The sequence below is a fragment of the Sus scrofa genome, chromosome 9, assembly GCF_000003025.6.
Source record: "Sus scrofa isolate TJ Tabasco breed Duroc chromosome 9, Sscrofa11.1, whole genome shotgun sequence".
In the NCBI taxonomy this organism is placed as follows: Eukaryota; Metazoa; Chordata; class Mammalia; order Artiodactyla; family Suidae; genus Sus; species Sus scrofa.
Window position 1 is genome coordinate 56,888,141 of NC_010451.4, and position 19,973 is coordinate 56,908,113.

At 48.2% G+C, this 19,973-nt stretch overlaps 1 protein-coding gene across 3 annotated transcripts in view; it reads left to right on the plus strand.

Annotated features, from left to right (window-relative positions):
* ST14 (suppression of tumorigenicity 14) overlaps positions 106–19,973 on the plus strand; it is a 41,526-nt gene continuing 21,658 nt past the window's right edge. The window contains exon 1 of one of the 3 annotated variants that reach the window (XM_005667512.3): positions 106–399. In XM_005667512.3, coding sequence (XP_005667569.1) covers positions 319–399 — 81 coding nt within the window. In that variant the 5' untranslated portion in view covers positions 106–318. The other 2 variants (XM_005667513.3, XM_021063161.1) reach the window with 2 other exon arrangements.

Consider the following 19,973-nt stretch of genomic DNA (forward strand, 5'->3'; position numbering starts at 1 on the left):
CACCGCCAGACAGGTCGCCCCACCCAGCTCCTCCACCACCTCCAGGCAGTGGCCTAGCTTCCCGGTTCCCTAGGGGAGGAGGTGGCCGAGAGCCCCGCGGGCTGGGGGGAGGAGGTGGAGGGGGTGGAGGGGAAGGTGCGGCGACGCGGCGGGCGGGGCTGGCCGGGAGCCACACCCTGAAACTACCTGCGCGCGACAGGAAGGGCCGGGTAAGAACCTCGGCGGCCGGCGCGCTGGACCTGCGACCGGAACCAGGCCCGCCCCGCGCCCCGACCCCGACCCCGCGGCGATGGCCTGAGCCCCACCGCCCACGGGACCATGAGGAGCGACCGGGAGCGCAGGGGCGCTGGCGGCTTCGGGGGCCTCGGCGCGGGACTCAAGTACAGTTCGCGGCCGGAGGTGGGCGAGCGCTGGCGGCGCGGGCATCTGGGCGGGACACGCGGGGGCCGGGGGGCGAGGACAGGGCCCGGGGAATCGGGGGCCGGGGGAGTAGCGCGGCGCTTCTGTCGGCCGAGGGAGCCGCTCCTCTGCCGGTTTGTGGTCGCGGCGCCGGGTCAACAGGTGGAATTTCCTGCTCGGCGGGAACCCGGCAGGACCTTCGATTCCCGCCTCGCCGCGCCCGCCTAGGTACAGGCGTCTCTCTGCCCCGGTCCCCCTGTCCCTCGGGCTTTTCCCTGACCTGGAAGGGTTCTCATCTTGGGCCTTGCATAATCTCCGCGCAGTGGGTGCACATCTGGAAGGAACCAACGGCGTGGCCTCAGACTAGGTGGTTTGGGTCGGGAAAGGAAAGTTGCCAAAGGGCTCCGGAGTCCTAGCGTCCTTGGCCTCTGCAGGAACTTGTTTTTGTCTTGCTGGTCTGAAGACATTCTGAGGACCTCTGCAGAGGACAACTGGGAGGCCAGAGCTTCGCTTGCCATAGAGCTTGGGACACCCAGGGCGGGACTGGGTCTGGGCTTCTCCAAGAGGGGATGGAGCCGTTTGGGCAGGTGACTTTATGGGAAAGGATGTGGGAAGCTGTGTCTTGAGCCTTTTGGAAGACACTGAAGCAGAAAACTCTTGCTTGGCAGAAAGAACAGGAGAGACTTCTTAAAAGATCTTTAATTAAAATGTTAGATCTTTTTTTTTTTTTTTTGTCTTTTTGCTATTTCTTTGGGCCGCTCCCACGGCATATGGAGGTTCCCAGGCTAGGGGTTGAATCGGAGCTGTAGCCGCCAGCCTACACCAGAGTCACAGCAACGCGGGATCGAGCCGCGTCTGCGACCTACACCACAGCTCACGGCAACGCCGGATCGTTAACCCACTGAGCAAGGGCAGGGACCGAACCCGCAACCTCATGGTTCCTAGTCGGATTCGCTAACCACTGCGCCACGACGGGAACTCAAAAAAAAAAAAAAAAAAAAAAAAAAAAAAAAAAAAAAGTTAGATCTTAACGTAAAGAGCGGGGAAGCTACATGGCAGTGCTCTGGCAGGACTAACAGCCAGGCCTCCACGGAGGTCTCTCGAGAATCACTGTCTTTTCCAAGGCCATTCTGACTGAGAAAGCTTGCAGAAGCCAGATTCTGGGGATGCCCTCATTCTCTGAACCACCCTTAGCAACTGAGGCTGGGTACTCTGGGTTTCTCCACTTTTCCAGCCAGTGCGGGAGGAAGTGTGGACTCAGCAGCCAGCCTGGAGGCTTGGGACTGTTCCCGCTGAGTCTCAGCCCTGCTGGGGGCAGATGCACACTGGTGGTGGACATCTTCTATTTTCCTTGCTTTAATTGCCATGTTTATGAATCCCTGATAATTGCCTACTGGGGCTCTAGCCTCCTGCCTCCTCAGCAGAGGGCCTGCTGTTTGGTGTTTGCTATTTCTGGGCTGTTTTTATTCCCTCTGTTCAAGTCTTACTTCTTCCTGACTTCCCTTTCTGGGACTCTCCTGCTGACTCTCAAGAGCTGGCTCTTTCTTCCTGCAGTCCTCTCACCGCCCACATGCTCCTCTGAGCTTCCACGGCTACCCATAAGTCCTTGATTTTGTCCCCTCATGGTCCTGCTCATTCTCTTCCGTGAAGATTATCCATTCTCCACTCCGCTGGGCTCTTCCTTCCACTCTGATTCCGCCTTTTTCCCCTTAAGTGGATCACTGTCTTTTTCACCTGCCAAGCTCCACTGAACTGATGTCTATACCTCATCCTGGGCCGGACACTGTTGGGGGAAAGGCTATCAAAGATGAATAAGATGTTGTTGTTTCCCTTAAGGAACTTACACTCTTTTTTTTTTTTTTTTGTCTTTTTGCCTTTTCTAGGGCCACTCACGTGGCATATGGAGGTTCCTAGGCTAGGGGTCTAATTGGAGCTGTAGCACTGGCCTATGCCAGAGCCACAGCAACTCAGGATCTGAGCCGCATCTGCGACCCACACTGCAGCTCACGGCAATGCCAGATCCTTTACCCACTGAGCAAGGCCAGGGATAGAACCTGCAACCTCATGGTTCCTAGTCGGATTCGTTAACCACTGCACCACGACGGGAACTCCCAGGAACTTACACTCTTGAGAGCCGTGCTGAGATGTGTGAGAAAATTAGACGTGAGTCAGTGTCCTAAAGGAAGTGGCCTGCTCTGCCTAAAGCTCATTTCTGTTTCTCCAGGAAGTCCTCAGAATCCTGCTCCCCACCCCATGCTTTCTCAGAACTCTCACTCCTGGATTACCCTGCAGTGTTTGCAGTCAGGGTCTGTAGACTCTGCCTTGACTTGTTTTTCTTCTTCTTCTTTTTTTTTTTTTTTCATCTTTTTGTCTTTTAGGGCTTTACCCTCAGCATATGGAGGTTCCCAGGCTAGGGGTCCATTCGGAACGGTAGCCGCTGGCCTGCGCCACAGCCACAGCAACTCGGGATCCAAGCCGCGCCTGCGACCACAGCTCATGGCGACCACAGCTCATGGCAACGCCAGATCCTTAACCTATGGAGTGAGGCCAGGGATCGAACCCACAACCTCATGGTTCCTAGTTCGATTCATTTCTGTTGTGCCACGACGGGAACTCCTTTTTGTTCTTTTTTTAAAAAAATTGTTTTATGGCCACACCCATGGCATATGGAAGTTCCTGGGCCAGGGACTGAATTCAAGCTGCAGCTATGGCCACGCCAGATCCTTTTACATACTGCATGGGGCTGGGGGCGGAACCTGTACCTCTGCAGCAACCCAAGCCACTGCAGTCACATTCTTAACCCACTGCACCTCTGCCTTGACTTGTTTTCTAAGCAGGAGGTGCAGCTGCTGCCCCTGGGTTTGTCCTCTGCATCGGCAGGAGCCTGGCTTGGTCACACTGGGCCCCACAGGGGCACTGTTGCTATTGAACTCCTTGCTCTCAGTCTCTTCTGTCACTGATGTGGTGGCAGGGGTTTCCAACCTGGAGTCAAGACCTGGTGTTGCCACTTTCCCGTCAGATGATCTCAGAAGTGTTACCTAATCTCTCTGGACCTTAGTTTCTGTGGCTATAAAATGGGGATGACATGTATGTCACAGATTTGTTGCAAAAATTAAAAAGCATCCTTTACACGAAAGCCCTTTATAAGTTGCAGTGTGGGGTACAAATCACAGTTTGAATTTCTTGAGTTGGCAAAGCCTTGAGACAAACTGTAAGCTGATATCATATCAGTAGGATGCTTAGGAAGAGGCTGAGAACCTAGGTTGGGGTGGGGGGGGGGGTGACCTGGCAGACCTGCCTGCCTGCCTGCCTGCTGAGCTCTGGGAATCTCATCCAGGAGTGTTGGGAACAGCATTCTGGCAATGGAAACCCTCTCCCTAGGGCCTTGTAGTTTTCATTTCCCTCCTTTATGTGGCTTCTGTGAGGAAGGTCCTCCTGTGAAAGGAAAATGGGAGAATTCCTGTTGTGGCTCAGTGGAAACGAATCTGACTAGTATCTATGAGGACACAGGTTCGATCCTTGGCCTTGCTCAGTGGGTTAAGGATCTGGCGTTGCCGTGAGCTGTGGTGTAGGTTGCAGATGAGGCTCAGATCTGGCGTGGCTGTGGCTGTGGTGTAGGTCACAGGCGCAACTCAGATCTGATGTTGCTGTGACTCTGGTGTAGGCTGGCAGCTGTAGCTCCGATTGGACCCCTAGCCTGGGAACCTCCACATGCCTCGGGTGCAGGCAAAGAAGAAAAAAAAGGGAAATGGGTGCTAGGACAGACTGCTCAGGCCTTTCTCCCTCCCAGCACACAAACCAAAACTTAGAGCACTTCCCTCTTTCTGGGCTCTCAGAGCATGCGCGGGCCTCTGGAGGGGAAGGCCGTGTGCTGAAAGGTGCCTGCAGGAGTGAGCGGAGAGCCTGGGAAGGTGGTGAGCAGCGGGAGCCAAGGTGTGTGAATGGTCAGGAAGCCTGCCTTCCTCAGGCCTCATACAGCCTTCCCTCCAGCCCGGTCCTGGGAATCTGTGGCCCTCGTTTAGGAGAAAGAAAACTGAGGGTAGGAGAAGACAGCACTAGCTTGACAGGTGCCTTGGGAAGAAGCCCTTGCCTGCTACCCCTGCAAATCGTCCAGGAGTGGGTCTGCCCAAAGCTGGCTCCTTGGTGGGGGTGCCGTTTTGCCACAGCCTCCCCCACCCAGGCCTCTCACTGCCAGCTGTGGCTGTGGTCCTAGAGTTTTGCTGGTGCCAGCTTCTCTGGCCTGTGGTTCTGCCCAGGCTGTTGACTCCTGTCTCTCCTAAGAGAGAAAGTCTGTTTTGGGAAGAGGGGTGAGGGTGTGACAAGGCCCTAAGGAGCACAGGTCCCAAAGTTGTGGCTTCTGACCTTGCACATGGGTTATTGGAGTGTCTGGAATACTAATGATCATCGCTGAGTTTATGGAGCATGTGCCATGTCTTACACCTCTCAGAGTAAGTACTATTACCCTTTCATAGGTGAGGAAAGTGGAGCCCAGAGAGGCTGAGTAACTTGCCTAAGGTCGCAGAGCAAAACAGTAGTGGGTTCAGGATTTGAACCCAGGCAGTCTGGCTTTGCTGCATTCTCCTTGGAAATGCTGTGGTATGAGACAGGGCTGACAGCCCAGTGGGCCCAGGAAGGTCTGAATTACTAAGGGTAAGAGATGGTTTGATTTGGTAAGAAACTGGATTTCTCTTCTCAGGATTTTCTGAGATGCCTCACGCTTAGCCAAATTACAAAAATTGTTGGATAGGATAGGATGGGAAAATGGGAACTTCTGAGATTCTCAGAGAATTCTCACCCTGGCTGGCAGTGGTGAGAAAGGTGTTTGGGGTTTGCTCAGAAGTCATGGGCAGTAATGCCATGACTTTTGTCTTTGCTAAGGACTTTTCTTGAAGCGGATCCTTACTAAAAATTCTGTCTTGGAATCTCATATTTTCAGAATTTGCTTAGCAGCAGAATGCTTTGGATCCCTGTGGTAGTTGACTCACTGGTCAGAATTTGTCTCGTAGTTGGTGATGATGATGGCGAAAAGGTGGCCCTTAACAAGACAGTCAGTCATCACTACCCTTCACTAAAGATGTGCATTTTCTTTTTTTTTTTAATTTTTATTTTTTTGTTTTTTTGCCATTTCTTGGGCCGCTCCCACGGCACATGGAGGTTCCCAGGCTAGGGGTCGAATCGGAGCTGTAGCTGCCGGCCTACGCCAGAGCCACAGCAACGAAGGATCCGAGCCGCGTCTGCAAACCACACCACAGCTCACGGCAACGCCGGATCCTTAACCCACTGAGCGAGGCCAGGGATCGAACCTGCAACCTCATGGTTCTTAGTCGGATTCGTTAACCACTGAGCCACGACAGGAACTCCAAGATGTGCATTTTCAATTCATGCTCTCTTAATCCTCACAGCAACAGTAGTAGAAAAAAAACGCCAGAGTTCCCATCATGGCTCAGAGGAAACGAATCTGACTAGAATCCACGAGGACCCAGGTTCAATCCCTGGCCTCGTTCAGTGGGTTAACGATCCGGCGTTGGATCTGGTGTTGCTGTGGCTGTGGTGTAGGCTGCCAGCTGTAGCTTGGGAACCTCCATATGCTGTGGGTGCGGCCCTAAAAAGACAAAAAAAAAAAAAAAAAAAAAAAAAGACAAAAAAAAAAGAGAGAGAGAAAGAAAAGAAAAAATACCTAGTTTACAGAAGAGAATACTGAGGCTTGAAAAGTTTGCATAATGGCCCAAAGGCAGTTTGTGTAGAGCAAGAGTTCAAACCTAGATCTTTGTGACTTCAAAGCCTGCTAACCTCAGAACAATCCCAGGATGATGGGTAATTCATGCGCACCCCAAGCAAAACCCCAGAACACATTGTTAAACAGTGCTCAGCACCAGGCTCCAGCAGGAGCCCACTAAAGATCTCTTATACTAAACTCTCAGGTTTCCGCTTTTGATGAGGTGACTCACCTGGTAGACCAGGAGGCTGGCTGGAGATGGGATTTCCACAAGGCTTTGACAGATGGAGCTTTGTTTATTATACATGTGATTAAAAATCATAATAGATTTTAAAATAAAGAAAATTTACCTGCCCAGGCACACAAATCAGATTCTTTACATTTCGCATACCTCTTTCCAATCTTTGCTGCATGCCTAGGTGTTATCTAGTTTGTTGTTGTACACATATGTTCTGGAAGGCATATCAGCCTCCTATCAACTGGGCACAGTGGAGGGCTGGGGGCTGGAGGAGAGTCAGGTCTGCAGAGTTGTGTCTGATTGACTGTGCCCAAAGGATCTCCTCATGCTTCCAGGTCACTCTGGGTGGTGGCCTCGGGGTTGCTCCTGACTCCTTCCTGGGTCTTGTGTCATTTCTTATTTAGCAACAACTCTGATGAGGTCTTAGGGCCTCGCTTATCAGCTTCGTAGATGACACCCTATCAGGAGGGAAAGGCCGATACCTCAAATGATTTCATCATGACTCAGAAGGACCTGGGCAGCCAGCTGCCTTAGAAGTAAGTGAACCACCCAGATAAGACTTAAAACCTCCATCCCCCGACAGTTGGGATCTAAGGAGCGAGCAGGGCAACAAGGCAGACCCAGAATTTTGAGTTCACAAAGCCAGCCTATAATGTGGTTACCTCAAATGTCAAACAAATCCCCCCTCAGTATTTTTATTTGGTTGTATCTTTAAAAATTATTATTAAAAAGGCTGATATATACATATTTAAAGAAAATTTGGCTTAGAAAAGTAGAAGGAATTTTAGAAATGGGGAAAGTACCCAAGAGAGACAATTTTTTTTTTTTTTTTTTTTTGGCCACATCTACAGCATGTAGAAGTTCCCCAGCCAGGGACTGAACTCCCGCCACAGCTATAACAGAGCCGCTGTAGTGTAGCCGCTGGATCCATAACCTACTGAGCCACGAGGAAACTCCTAGAGAGGCATTTTATTAACTGGATATTGCCTATGCATATTTTCTTTAAAAAAAGTTGCTTTTGGAGTTCCCATAGTGGCTCAGTGGTTAAGGAACCCGACTAGGATCCATGAGGATGCGGTTTGATCCCTGTCCTCGCTCAGTGGGTTAAGGATCTGGTGTTGCCCATGAGTTGTGATGTAGCTCTCAGACATGGCTTGGATCTGGCATTGCTGTGGTTGTGGCATAGGCTGGCAGTTACAGCTCCGATTCAACCCCTAGCCTGGGAACCTCCATATGCTGTGGGTGCAGCTCTAAAAAAAAAAAAAAAAGTTGCTTTTTTTTCCAATTAAAAACTTAGGAAAGGATTTTTTTTTTTTAAGTCAAGCAATGTAAAAATATATACAGTGAAATTCCTCTGAAATTCTCTCCCCAGATTTTATAACCCTATAAACAGTCAGGTTTCTATTCTCCCACAGTCTTCTATGCATGAATTAATACTTATGTGTATATTAATATATATGTGTACATGTATTCTCCCCAGATGGAACTATAATGTCATTCCTATCCTGTTGCTAAAGACATGGTTGTAATGAATGAATTGATCACCTATTTATTACATATCTAAACCACACTTGTGTTGTGGAGCAAGACGCAGCCCTCTCCCCTCTCCTCCATCCTTAAGGAACAGTTGGTTGACTTTGAGACCCAGAGATTGGGGTGCAGGTATGCTTGGGGTGACAGGGAAACTGGAGGACATCACTCCACTAAAACAGTGGGGGAGGGGCTTTCCTTGGAGGCTTATCAGAAGAGACAACCTGAACTGAGTTTGGAAGGGGGAGGAAACACCCTAACACTTTGACTTTTTCTCATTTAACATTGTATTTTAGAGTTTTTCCGCGTTATTACCTACCCTTTGCAAAATGATTCTTGATGGCTGCATAAACTTTCATCAAGTGGATATGTCATTTTTTGTCGTTAGTATTTTATTTTTACTATTTGTGGGTGCTGGTTGACTCTGCTATGGGACAGGTTTATGGCAACAGTGCTCAGGATAAGGGAGGAAATTGACAAACAGCCCTCGTGGGGACCTGACCGGTCAGGCCCTGTTTGGGTTATGCTATTGAATTGTGGGTTCCATGTGTTGGAGAATGGCTCGGATCATCGTCAGTGTTGGAAAATGAGACACGTTGAACACTGGAGATCTTGACACGGCTCTTTACTTCTGCAGAAGGGCGCGGGTGCTCAAAAAGGGCGTGCAAAGAAGAAAAGACCTTTCCTATTTATCTCTAAGGGCATGCAAAGAAGAAAAGACCCTCCCTATTTATCCCTAACGCAGGTGACGTTCCTGTCTCCTTCCCATTGGTCAGGTCAGGGTGCACATTCTTCCCGGTTGGCCAATTGAAACAAACTGTTGCTGGGAGAAGACGGAAAGAGGAGGGCGTCGCAGGAGGCGGTTTCAGCTGAAACCGGAGCACAATGGATTAGCCAAGATTTCCCTTGATAGAAAAGACGTTATGTTACTTTCCACACCTGTAGCTACTGTGCGTTTTCCCAATGGCCAGAGGTGTAGAAAACACTGAATGATCGAGTCAAGCATTTTAGCTGGGAAAAGAGCGGACTCTGGAGATTTCAGGAACTGCCCTGAGCGGAAGGAATCTGCCAGTTCTATTGCAATGCTGATGTGCAGGCTACTGTGATGCTGATCACCCTCCGGGGAGGGAAGAACTTTGTCGCGGTGGCCCAAGCTGAAAATACCCTTTCCCCCAGAAAGGGTGGTCCGGGGAGGATGGAGAGGGGATGACGTCTAAACTGTTTTCGCTCTAAGAATCCGATGCCAAGAACAGGACTCCTCATTTTTCTCGTGGCTCCCGTCCTTTAACTTCTGTGCACAGGTTGGGGCCTCCAGGCGCCCTTCCCTGGTGATGGGGCTTTCTTGTTTGCATATTCAGGGCTTTCAAACAGCTAGATTGGTAGGTAGCCCAGTTAACTTTCCTGGGAGCTGCTGAAGAGGTGCAGAGGTGTTTCTGAATGTAGTCAATTCCAGGAGGCCAGTGCACTTGGTGCATTTCCACTAACTTCTGCAGTTCTCTGGGTCCACCAAGTCAGCGGTTAAAAAAGGCTAACAGGTACTGTGGAATACTACTCAGCAATACAAAAGAGCAAAGCCTTGAGGCATGATGCACCAGGGAATATTGCTGAGGAAGAAAAAGACAGCAATCCTTATAAATTCTATACTGGATGATCCATTTATTTGACACTTTTGAAATGCCAGTTTTCGAACTGGAGGATCGGCTGGGTGGGCAGTGGGGCAGGCAGGAGGAAGTGGGTGTGGTCACAGGAGGGCTGCAAGGAGGGATCCTTGTGGGAACCGTTCAGAATCATGACTGTTGGTCCACACAGGAATGTAGGCCAGGGATAAAATCATTGGGAACTTAACAGCTCCATGCAAATGAATACAAGTAAAATGATCTCTGAATGAGACCCGTGGGTTACATCAGTGTCGTGGTGTTGTAACTATAGTCTTTCTTGATGTTACCACTCGGGGAGACTGGGCAAAGTGTGCCAGGGATCTTGGTTTCATTTCTTACAACTGCACTCAAATTTACGGTGATCTCGACAAAAATGTCAATAACTAAAAAAGCACTAGCCGTGAAATCTGAATGTGGGCTCAGTGAAAAGTCAGGAAAAAGGATGAAAAGAAATTACAGGGTGATGCCTTTACCTCTTTCTGGTTTACTGTCTTTTTTCTTAGTTTCTAATTTAGTGGTTTCTTTTTTTTTTTTTTTTGGCTTTTTTTGCTTTTTAGGGCCACACCTGAGGCACATGGAGGTTCCCAGGCTAGGGGTCTAATCAGAGCTATAGCTGCTGGCCACAGCCACAGCCACAGCAATGCCAGATCTGAGCCGTGTCTGTGACCTATACCACAGCTCATAGCAACGCCGGATCCTTAACCCACTGAGCGAGGCCAGGGATTGAACCTGTGTCCTCATGGTTCCTAGTGGGATTCGTTTCCACTGTGCCACGATGGGAATCCTTTCTTTCTTTCTTTCTTGTTTAATTTCTGGAGAATCTGCCTGGTTTGTGTCCCTGCAGGCAAATACTTTGGCTCCTGGTCAGGTGACTAGGGCCGGAGAAAGGTGGGTGTGGCTGAGCCAGGAAGGGGCTCTCTGGCTGAAAAGGATGCGGTGCGTACAGAGTTTGTGGGATCAAAGATACTGGCTGGGTTGGGGGGCAGGCTTCTCTCTTATGCAATCTTGGAGCCCATTTGAGATGGAATTTTCTGGTTGGAATGACAAGAGTTTGTGTCCTGGGGGAGCATTTAACTGAGGAACGGGACAGGAAGAGACTGGGCGAGGATGAACTCAGACGCAGATGCCGAGGATATTGCAGGTGGCGGGGTGGCTGACACTAGAGAGATTGAGGGGCTGTCAGCAGAATCCTGGGGTGTGGACTGAGCATTCTCAACCCTTCTAGGGTTGGACACAGGTCAGGAGAGTTCCCTGGGCTCTAGCACCTTCCTTGGGGTAGGCATCCTAAATCTGGCTATGAAGGGAAAAGTCTTTCTTTCTTTCTTTTTTTTTTTTGTCTTTTTGCCTTCTCCGGAGCCACTCCCTTGGCATATGGAGGTTCCCAGGCTAGGGGTCGAATTGGAGCTGTAGCCACCGGCCTACGCCAGAGCCACAGCAACGCGGGATCCGAACTGCATCTGCGACCTACACCACAGCTCACGGCAACGCCGGATCGTCAACCCACTGAGCAAGGGCAGGGATTGAACCCGCAACCTCATGGTTCCTAGTCGGATTTGTTAACCACTGCGCCACGACGGGAACTCCCGGAAAAGTCTTTCAATTGGTCAGTCAGTCAGTCAGTCAGGGGCTCACCTGGGCAAGGTCAAGGGTAAAAGGGGTGGGGGAGGGAAGCAGTGCCAGGAAGAAACTGGGGGAGCCTGACCTCCTAGGATTCCCTGACCACTATGGCCAGTGGGTATCATTGATGGAGTGGGTCTAAGGGGATTGAGGTTCCAGGGAGAAGGACTCCGGACTGAGGTGGTCCCAGGGGTTTCCTGGAGGGGCTCAGCCCTGGGCTGTGTCTTCAGGGGCAGGTGGGACTTGGTGGGTGGTGACAGGAGCTGCGTCATGCTTCCCTACAGGTTTTCTGGGGGCAGGGTTAGTGCCCCTCAATCCAGTGTTGAAGGGGTGGAAATTCACCCACCCTGACCCCTCATAAAAGATGGAGGCTTGTGTCTGTGGAGTCTGGTTGCAGGTGTGTGTGGTTCCAGTGCCGCAGTGGTGTGGGCAGGGCCAGGAGTGGGGAGGGGGCACAGGCCTGAAACCTGCAGACTCTGGCTGGGCAGGCCAGCAGCGATCCCTTGGGTCCTGTGCTGACAGGGCCCACATCAGCCGAGTCAGGCCCCTGAGACTTTCCATCTTGCTCTGAGCAGGTGTGCAGTTTTGATTTATTTCCTTCAACAGGAGCTGTTGGCTCTGGGTCAGCTTTCTGTTTCTCTCAATGCCTGGGGGTCACAGATCTGCAGGTAATTTTTGGATCCTCTCAGGGCCCTGCAGCCTCACCCATTTCCCGGCAGCTCCTTCTTCCTGGTGGGGCAGCTGAGGACAGAATAAGGTCGAAGGGAAAGAGTGAGAGGGTCAGGCAACAAACACAAAAGCCACCTGCTAACCAGTCTCAACCGGCAGTATGTGTCCACAGAAATCTGCTGGCAGCTTCAGGGACTTCTGGGTGGTGCTTATAACCTATCATGGGAGAGTCCTGGGTGGGGAAGCCCAGTCCAACCCCTTGCACAGGTACCTTGCATCCCAGGTGGTTGCTTAAAATAGGCTGACTGAAACTGACATGGCCTGGAGGCTCCTCTCACTGTGATGGGAGGTGAGTGAGTGGGGCCAGCAGCCTCCTAGAAATGGTAGGTGGCAGCATACTCTCCACCCAGTTCCTAAGAATGGGACACAGGTTAAACTTCCAAACCCCAGGGCCCTGCCCTTGACCTGCTGCATCTGCATCAGAATATTCAGAGAGAGGGAGAGAGGCTTGGGAATCACTATTCGAGCAAGCACTGTGTTTTTGTTTTTTGGGTTTTTTTTTTTTGCTTTTTTGTGCTTCTTTTCTTTTTTAAATTATTTTTAATTATTTTTATTATTTTAATATTTTAAATATTTTTTATTATTTTTTAATTATTTTTAATTATTATTTTTTCATGGCCAGACAAGTCGGGGAAATGCTGAGGTAGTACCATCGAGGGTTTACACTTCCTGTTTCTTGAGATTCTGGCTTTTTTTGATATCAGTTTCCCCGGGCTGAGGGGGTGAATTCAAATATGGGTTTCTTTTCTCCTTTGTCGCTTCGGTCATCCTGTGATGAGCAAATTGAGTGTCCTCTCTGTGCTGGTCGTTGCGCTGGGCCAGAACTGCAGTGGCCGTAGGATGCGTGAAGTTCTTGCCCTCGGGAACCTGCATATTGGCTGTACTGTGCCCACAGCTGCTTGAGTTTTTTTGTGGGTGCTGATTCAGCGGGAGAGAGCCCCTTTAATAGGGCCTCTTCTGCCTGGAGACAGGGTTCCTTTATAACCAGCAGCTTGAAGAAGGGACTTTTCTCCAGTTGCACCCCTGGTATCTCAGTGCTGTGCATTGTCCTGTGCTCAGCCTCTCTCAGGTTGACAAATGCGATGGCAGGTCCCCTGCTCTTGAGCCAGGCTGAGTTTCTGGGGAATTCTGGCCAGGATCTAAGTTGAAATGGTACCAGGGAGTGGCCATGAGTTATGCTGGCTTTGTCTTTCCTTTTGAAAATAAAGACATTTTTGAAGTCCCATGGAAGGCATGCCTCACCTGGGTGCTCAGACCATCATTTCCTGCTTGCACCATCCCAGGGATCTGTTCTGGTTCTCATGGCCATGGTGGTGGAGATGACATCATGGAATTGAAATCCATCCCACCTGATGGTGGGCACACTGAGTCACTGAGCTTCTGAGAGAGGGGTGCCTGTCACGAGGCAGTGGCACATGAAGCCACCCACCCTTGTCCCAGTCTTAGGTCTGTGTCTCCAGCCAGTGGCATCACCTCTGCCCTTTGACCTTGATCCTCAGCCACAGAAGCATATCATCAGACATCATGTGAGGGCCTTTCATGGCCCTTCCCAAGACTCCCGTCTTCGGTTTCGTCTGCTCCCTTCCTGGCAGATCACACCCGACCTTGGCCAAATGAGGAACAATCTTGAAAAAAAAAAAAAAAAGTCTGGCAAGGTTTATTTTTGTCCCTCTCTGCAGTTAACTGGTCTCTTGTGTGGACTTTTTGGATGGTTCGTATTATTTCTGCTGTTTATTAGCATGAACACTTACTAGTAGCTTTTCTCTCGTGAGGACCACACTGAGCTGCCAGTGGCAGGTTCTGGCTTCAGATCTGCTGGTCCCTGGAGCCAGTGGGAGAGCAGGCCCTGGCGAGCGTGTGGCCGGTGCCTGGCCCATCAGTCTGGGCTTGGGCAACTAGGCACACTTTGGTTCCCTCCAGCAGGGGGTCTGTGGTGGACATGGACATAGAGTTTTGCTTGCTTAGTGTTCAGCTTTCAGCCCTGGTGAGTTTCTTCTTAACAGGAGTAAGGTGACCACAGGACTCTTTCTATAGCATCAAATAAAATGTACGTTGTTCTTTTTACCTTGTATAAATTAGTTTTCTGGACAACCACTAGCCTTGGGGAGGATATACATCATTTGCACTGATGTGCTGAAAATAGCAGAAACTATGATATTCTCTGGTGCTTCTCCCCATCTAGAGTTTTAGATGCTCCCCCGTCTCTGTCCCTCTAGGAAGTTGGGTTTGGATGGTGATGATCTGATTTGCCCTTGCACCCCACCCTTGGCTTCTCCTCCTTCATCCCTCCAAGGGCTTCACTCTGTCCTCCAGAAAGTCATTCCTTCTTGTCTGAGCTGGCCTTGAGCCAAGCTGTGTTTCTGGGGACTCTGGCCAAGATCTAACTTGAGCTCCTGGGTGGGAAGCAGCCACGAGAGTGGCGTGGCCTCTGTTTATGGTAGGCAAGCACCTGCTTCACAGCACTAGGTTTTGTATGTGCACCTGCAGATGTGTTTACTTTTATGAAAGACAGGAGAGGCAGAGGCAGGCACTAGCGTGCTCCCTCTTCCATTGGCTCTGTGAGCTGGAATGAGATGGTTCTGTACAGAGAGAAGGCAATGTACATGATTAAGCCTGAGTGGATGGGAAGCCCCTGCCACCTCCTCCTGGGGACATGTACCCATCAGTGAAACCCTGCCAGGGTTGAAAGCTATGGCTCTTTTTTTTGGTCTTTTTTTTGCCATTTCATGGGCCGCTCCCGTGGCATATGGAGGTTCCCAGGCTAGGGGTCAAATCGGAGCTGTAGCCACTGGCCTACACTAGAGCCACAGCAACGCGGGATCCGAGCCGAGTCTGCAGCCTGCACTGCAGCTCACGGCAATGCCGGATCCTTAACCCACTGAGCAAGGTCAGGGATCGAACCCGCAACTCATGGTTCCTAGTCGGATTCGTTAACCACTGAGCCACGACGGGAACTCCTGAAAGCTATGGCTCTTGTCTCGCTTTGGTGCTTTACTGGCTTCACTACCTTTGTGACTTTGGATAGTTCCTACCCTCTCTCTCAGCCTCAGTTTCCTTATCAATAAAATGACTGGGTTAGGCAAGATGATCTCCAATGTACCTGAAAATGAGGCCAGGAGTAGGGTAATAAAAGGCAGTAGTCTAGTTACTGGTTAAACAGCGTCTGCGGATTCACACAGCAAGCATGACCAGGGCCCTACCTATGAGCCAGTTCCACCTCTGACACCTTGCTTCATGGCCAGGCTGGGGTGGCCCTTGGGTCCCAAGGAGCTGGCTTTCCCATTTCCCAGAATACTTGCTCCCTGGGTTCTGGCAGCTGACCTCAGGGAGGCAGGAAATCAGTATAAGATCTGGAGCTGCCACCCAAGGGTGGTATGATCTTGCAAAGTCATCATTTTCCCCTGCCTTTCTCTAGAACAGTGGTGAGGGCACCTGTCATGAAATGATTCCAAGATGGTTGTGAGGGTAAGAAAACAGTTGTGAAATTACTCTGCAAATTGAAAGTAAAAGTAATAAACCATTATTTTGTTACATTTCTTCCAACGCATATAAACATACACACACTCTGTTCAGAGAATCTAGCTAAAGCCTTAATGTTTTTTCATTTTCAAGTATGATTAGACAGCTAAAGACCATTGGATACTTAAAGAAAACCTACAGCCTGGAAGGGAAGGGCAAAATAAGATTCTGAAGATAATATAAAAACAATTGAGTTGGTATCCTAAGAGCAAGAAGTTAGTGCATCCGTGAAATAGAAAAGGCTGTTCAAAAAAGAAACATCTGAGAATAAAACATCACTCTTGGAGCTGAGTTGTATGATTTTTTTTTTAATTAAAAAAAAAAAACATTGTCTTTGTAATAAGTCTCGAGATCAGGTGCTGTAAGTCCTCCAGTTTTGTTCTTTTTCAGAACCTGTTGCATTTCCATATGAATTTCAGAAGCAGCTCATCAGTTTCTGTGAACAGCCTGCTGAGACTTTGATCAAGATTGTATTGACTTTTGGGGTTCCCTGCTGTGGCACAGAGGGTTAAGGATCGGGCATTGTCTCTGCAGTAGGGAGAGTTTGATCCCTGGTACAGAAACTTCCACTTGCCTCAGGCATAGCCAGAAAAAAAAAAAAAAAAAAAAGTGTATTGACTCTTCTTGAGGAGAATAGACATCTTAACTACCTGACTCTTCCAATCCATGAACATGGGATATTGCTTGATTTTTTTTTCAGGTCTTCCAAATTTTTTCTCAGTGGTGTTTTGTGTTTGTCAGCGTATAGATCCCCTATATCTTTTGTCAGACTTGCCCCTAAGAATTTCATACTGTGGATGTTACTGCAATAGAGTTTTGTTTTGTTTTTAGTTTTAATTTCCAAGTGGTCATTGTTAATGTATAGAAATACAACGGATTTTTTTACTTTTTTTTTTTTTTTGACCATGGCCACATCATGTGGAAGTTCCTGGGCCAGGAATCAAACCTGTGCTGAAGCAGTGATCTGAGCCGCTGCAGTGACAATGCTGGATGAATGGGATAGAATAGAGTCTGGAAATAGACCCATGTATATAGGGACAACTCATATTTGACAAATGTGCAAAGGCAATTCAGTAGAGAAAGGGTAGTCTGTGCAACAGTGGATATCCATCTACCAAGAAAACAAAGAAGAAAGAAAAAGAACTTTGATCCTTACCTTGCACCATTAAAACATTTTTAGCTCAAGATGGATTATAGGCCCAATGTAAAACTTAAAATGTTAAAATGACTGGAAGAAAACATAGGGGAAAATCCTTGTTGCCTTGGGTCAGGCAAAGATTTCCTAAATACAGACACAAACTCAGAATCCATAAAGAAAAGCTTGACAAATTGGACTTCATCGAAATGAAAAATGTCTCCTCTTCAAAATCCACTATTAAAAGAATGAAAATACAAGCCACAGACTAGGAGAAAATCTTTGCAAATATATATCTGATAAAGGACTTTTACAGAATATATATGAAAAACTCTGAGAACTCGGTAAGAGGAAACTAAGCAAACCAATTTAAAAAACTAGGCAAAAGATTTGAAAAGACAGGGAGTTCCCGTCCTGGCGCAGCAGAAACGAATCTGACTAGGAACCATGGGGACACGGGTTTGATCCCTGGCCCGCCTCGCTTAGTGGGTTAAGGATCCAGCGTTGCCGTGAGCTGTAGTGTAGGTTGCAGACACGGCTTGGATCTGGCATTGCTGTGGTGTAGGCTGGCAGCTACAGCTCCGATTGGGCCTCTAGCCTGGGAACCTCCGTATGCCGAGGTTGAGACCCTAAGCGCACACACACACACACACACACACACACACACACACACACACACACACACACACACCTTACCAAGAACTTAAAAAAAAAGAAAAAGGGAACTTAAAACCACAGTGAGAGACCAATACATATCTATTAGAATGGCTAAAATGAAGAAGACTGACCATGTCAGCTGCTGGGTAGCATGTGGACAGCTTGGAATCCTCACACACTGCTGATGGGGATGTACAGTGGTACAGTCACTTTGGGAGACACTTCGGCAGTTTCGTAAAGAGCTAATAAACATAATTATATAAACTTAGTATTCCACTCAGGGTGCTTGCCCAAGAGAAATGAGAGCATATGCTAATACAAGGACTCATACAGGAATGTTTAGCAGATTTATTTGTAATTGCCCCAACTGGAAACAACCCAAATGTGCATTAACAGGTGACTAGGTAGACAGATTATTGTATATCCATACAATGGGCTGTGACTCAACAGTGGAAAGGAATGCTCTATTAACAGAATTAATATGATAATAGAGTGACTCTCAAATGTTGTGCTGAGTAAAAGGAGCCAGACAATAAAGAGTATATGCTGTTGGAGTTCCCTCTGTGGCTCAGCAGGTTAAGGGTTAAGAATCTGACTAGTATCCATGAGGATTCAGGTTCGATCCCTAGCCTCGCTCAATGGGTTAAGAATCTGGCATTGCTGCAAGCTGTGGCGTAGGCTACATATGTGGTTCAGATCCCACATGTAGGCCTCCAACTGCAGCTTTTATTCAGCCCCTAGCCTGAGAGCTTCCATGTGCCGCAGGTGCAGCCCTTAAAAAAAAAAAAAAAAGAGAGAGAGAGAGAGTATACGCTATATATTCTATTTATATAAAGTTCCAGAAAAGGTAAATGAATCTTTGCTGATGGGAAGCATTTGAGTTGTTGCTTAAGGACAGGAAAGGGAATCAGGAAGGAAAACAGTGATGGACTGCTGGATGTGTTCATTATTTTTTAAATTTATTTAATGATTTTTATTTTTTCCATTATAACTGGTTTACAGCGTTCTGCCATTTTCTCCTGTACAGCAGGGTGACCCAGTCACACATACACATATACACTCCTTTTTCTCACATTATCATGCTCCGTCACAAGTGACTAGATGCAGTTCCCAGTGCTATACAGCCAGATCTCATTGCTTATCCATTCGAAAGGCAGTAGTTTGCATCTACTAACCCTAAATTTCTAGTCCATCCCAACCCTCTCCCTCCCCCTTGGCAACCACAAATCTGTTTTCTAAGTCCATGAGTTTCTTTTCTGTGGAAAGGTTCATTTGTGCCATATATTAGATTTCAGATATAAGTGATATCATATGGTATTTTTCTTTCTCTTTCTGACTTACTTCACTTAGTATGAGAGTCTGTAGTTCTATCCATGTTGCTGCAAATGACATTTTTTTATGTCTGAGTAGTATTCCACTGTGTATGTATACACCTCATCTTCTTAATCCATTCATCTGTCAGTGGACATTTAGGTTGTCTCCATGTCTTGGCTATTGTGAATAGTGCTGCAGTGAATATACGGGTGCATGTGTCTTTTTCAAGGGAAGTTTTGTCTGGATATATGCCCAAGAGTGGGATTGCTGGGTCATATGGTGGATATGTTCATTATTTTGATTGTAGTGACAGTTTCATGGGTATATATATACATAAATATATATATACACACACACATACATACACTTCGTTTTGTTTTCTTTTTTGGCTGCCCCGAGGCATATGGATTCCCAGGCCAGGGATCAGATCTGAGCCTCAATTGCTACCTGTGCTGTGCTGTGGCAATGCTGGATCCTTAACCCATTGTACTGGGCTGGCATTGAACCTGTGTCCCAGTGTTCCAGAGATGCCCCAGATTCCGTTGTGCCATAGTAGGAATTCCAAATTGTATGCTTTAAATATGTACAGTTTATTTTATGTCAGTTGTACCTCACTGAAGCCATGGTAAAAATTCCATAGGAGTGCCTGCCGTGGCTCAGTGGTTAACAAATCCGACTAGGAACCATGAGGTTGCGGGTTCGATCCCTGGCCTCCATCAGTGGGTTAAGGATCCGGTGTTGCCATGAGCTGTGGTGTAGATTGCAGACACGTGTCGAATCTGGCGTTGCTGTGGCTCTGGCGTAGGCCAGCAGCTACAGCTCTGATTAGACCCCTAGCCTGGGAACCTCCATATGCTGCAGCAGTGGCCCAAGAAATGGCAAAAAGACAAAAAAAAAAAAAAAAAAAAATTCCACAGAAGGTTTATAAGAGTAAGTTTTTTTTAAAAAAATCCCAGAATAGAACCAAATGACAAAGAGATGTGAAATACGAGGGGGGAGGGAAAGCTAGATAGGCATATAGAGGAGGTACTCTTAATTCTTGCTGTTCTGAAATTGCATCATGATATATTTTGTTACATATACTTTTCATTTATTTTTCTCACCTTTCTGTGAGCCCTTTGGATTTGATGCGATATGCCTCTCTGTAGTGTTTGGAAATATTCTTTTAGTATTTCTCTGATAACATTCCTCTGCCAGGCTCAGGAACTGGGCTCAGTATTATAGAAAATAGGGGTGAGATAGGGAAGGGCGTTGTTAGAAATCCCTAGAGCCCCATCTCCATCCCACACAAAAATACCTCTTCCCACCAGTCTCCCATAAGGGATGGGAAATCGATGTCTCCAGACTTGACACCAGGAGGGCTGAAGTGAAGGGGACAAACAGTCCCTGGTCTCTTCTCTCCCATGTTCTAAATGTAGCAGCTCGGTTTAAATCACCCCATCCAGAAAATTAGAAAATTAC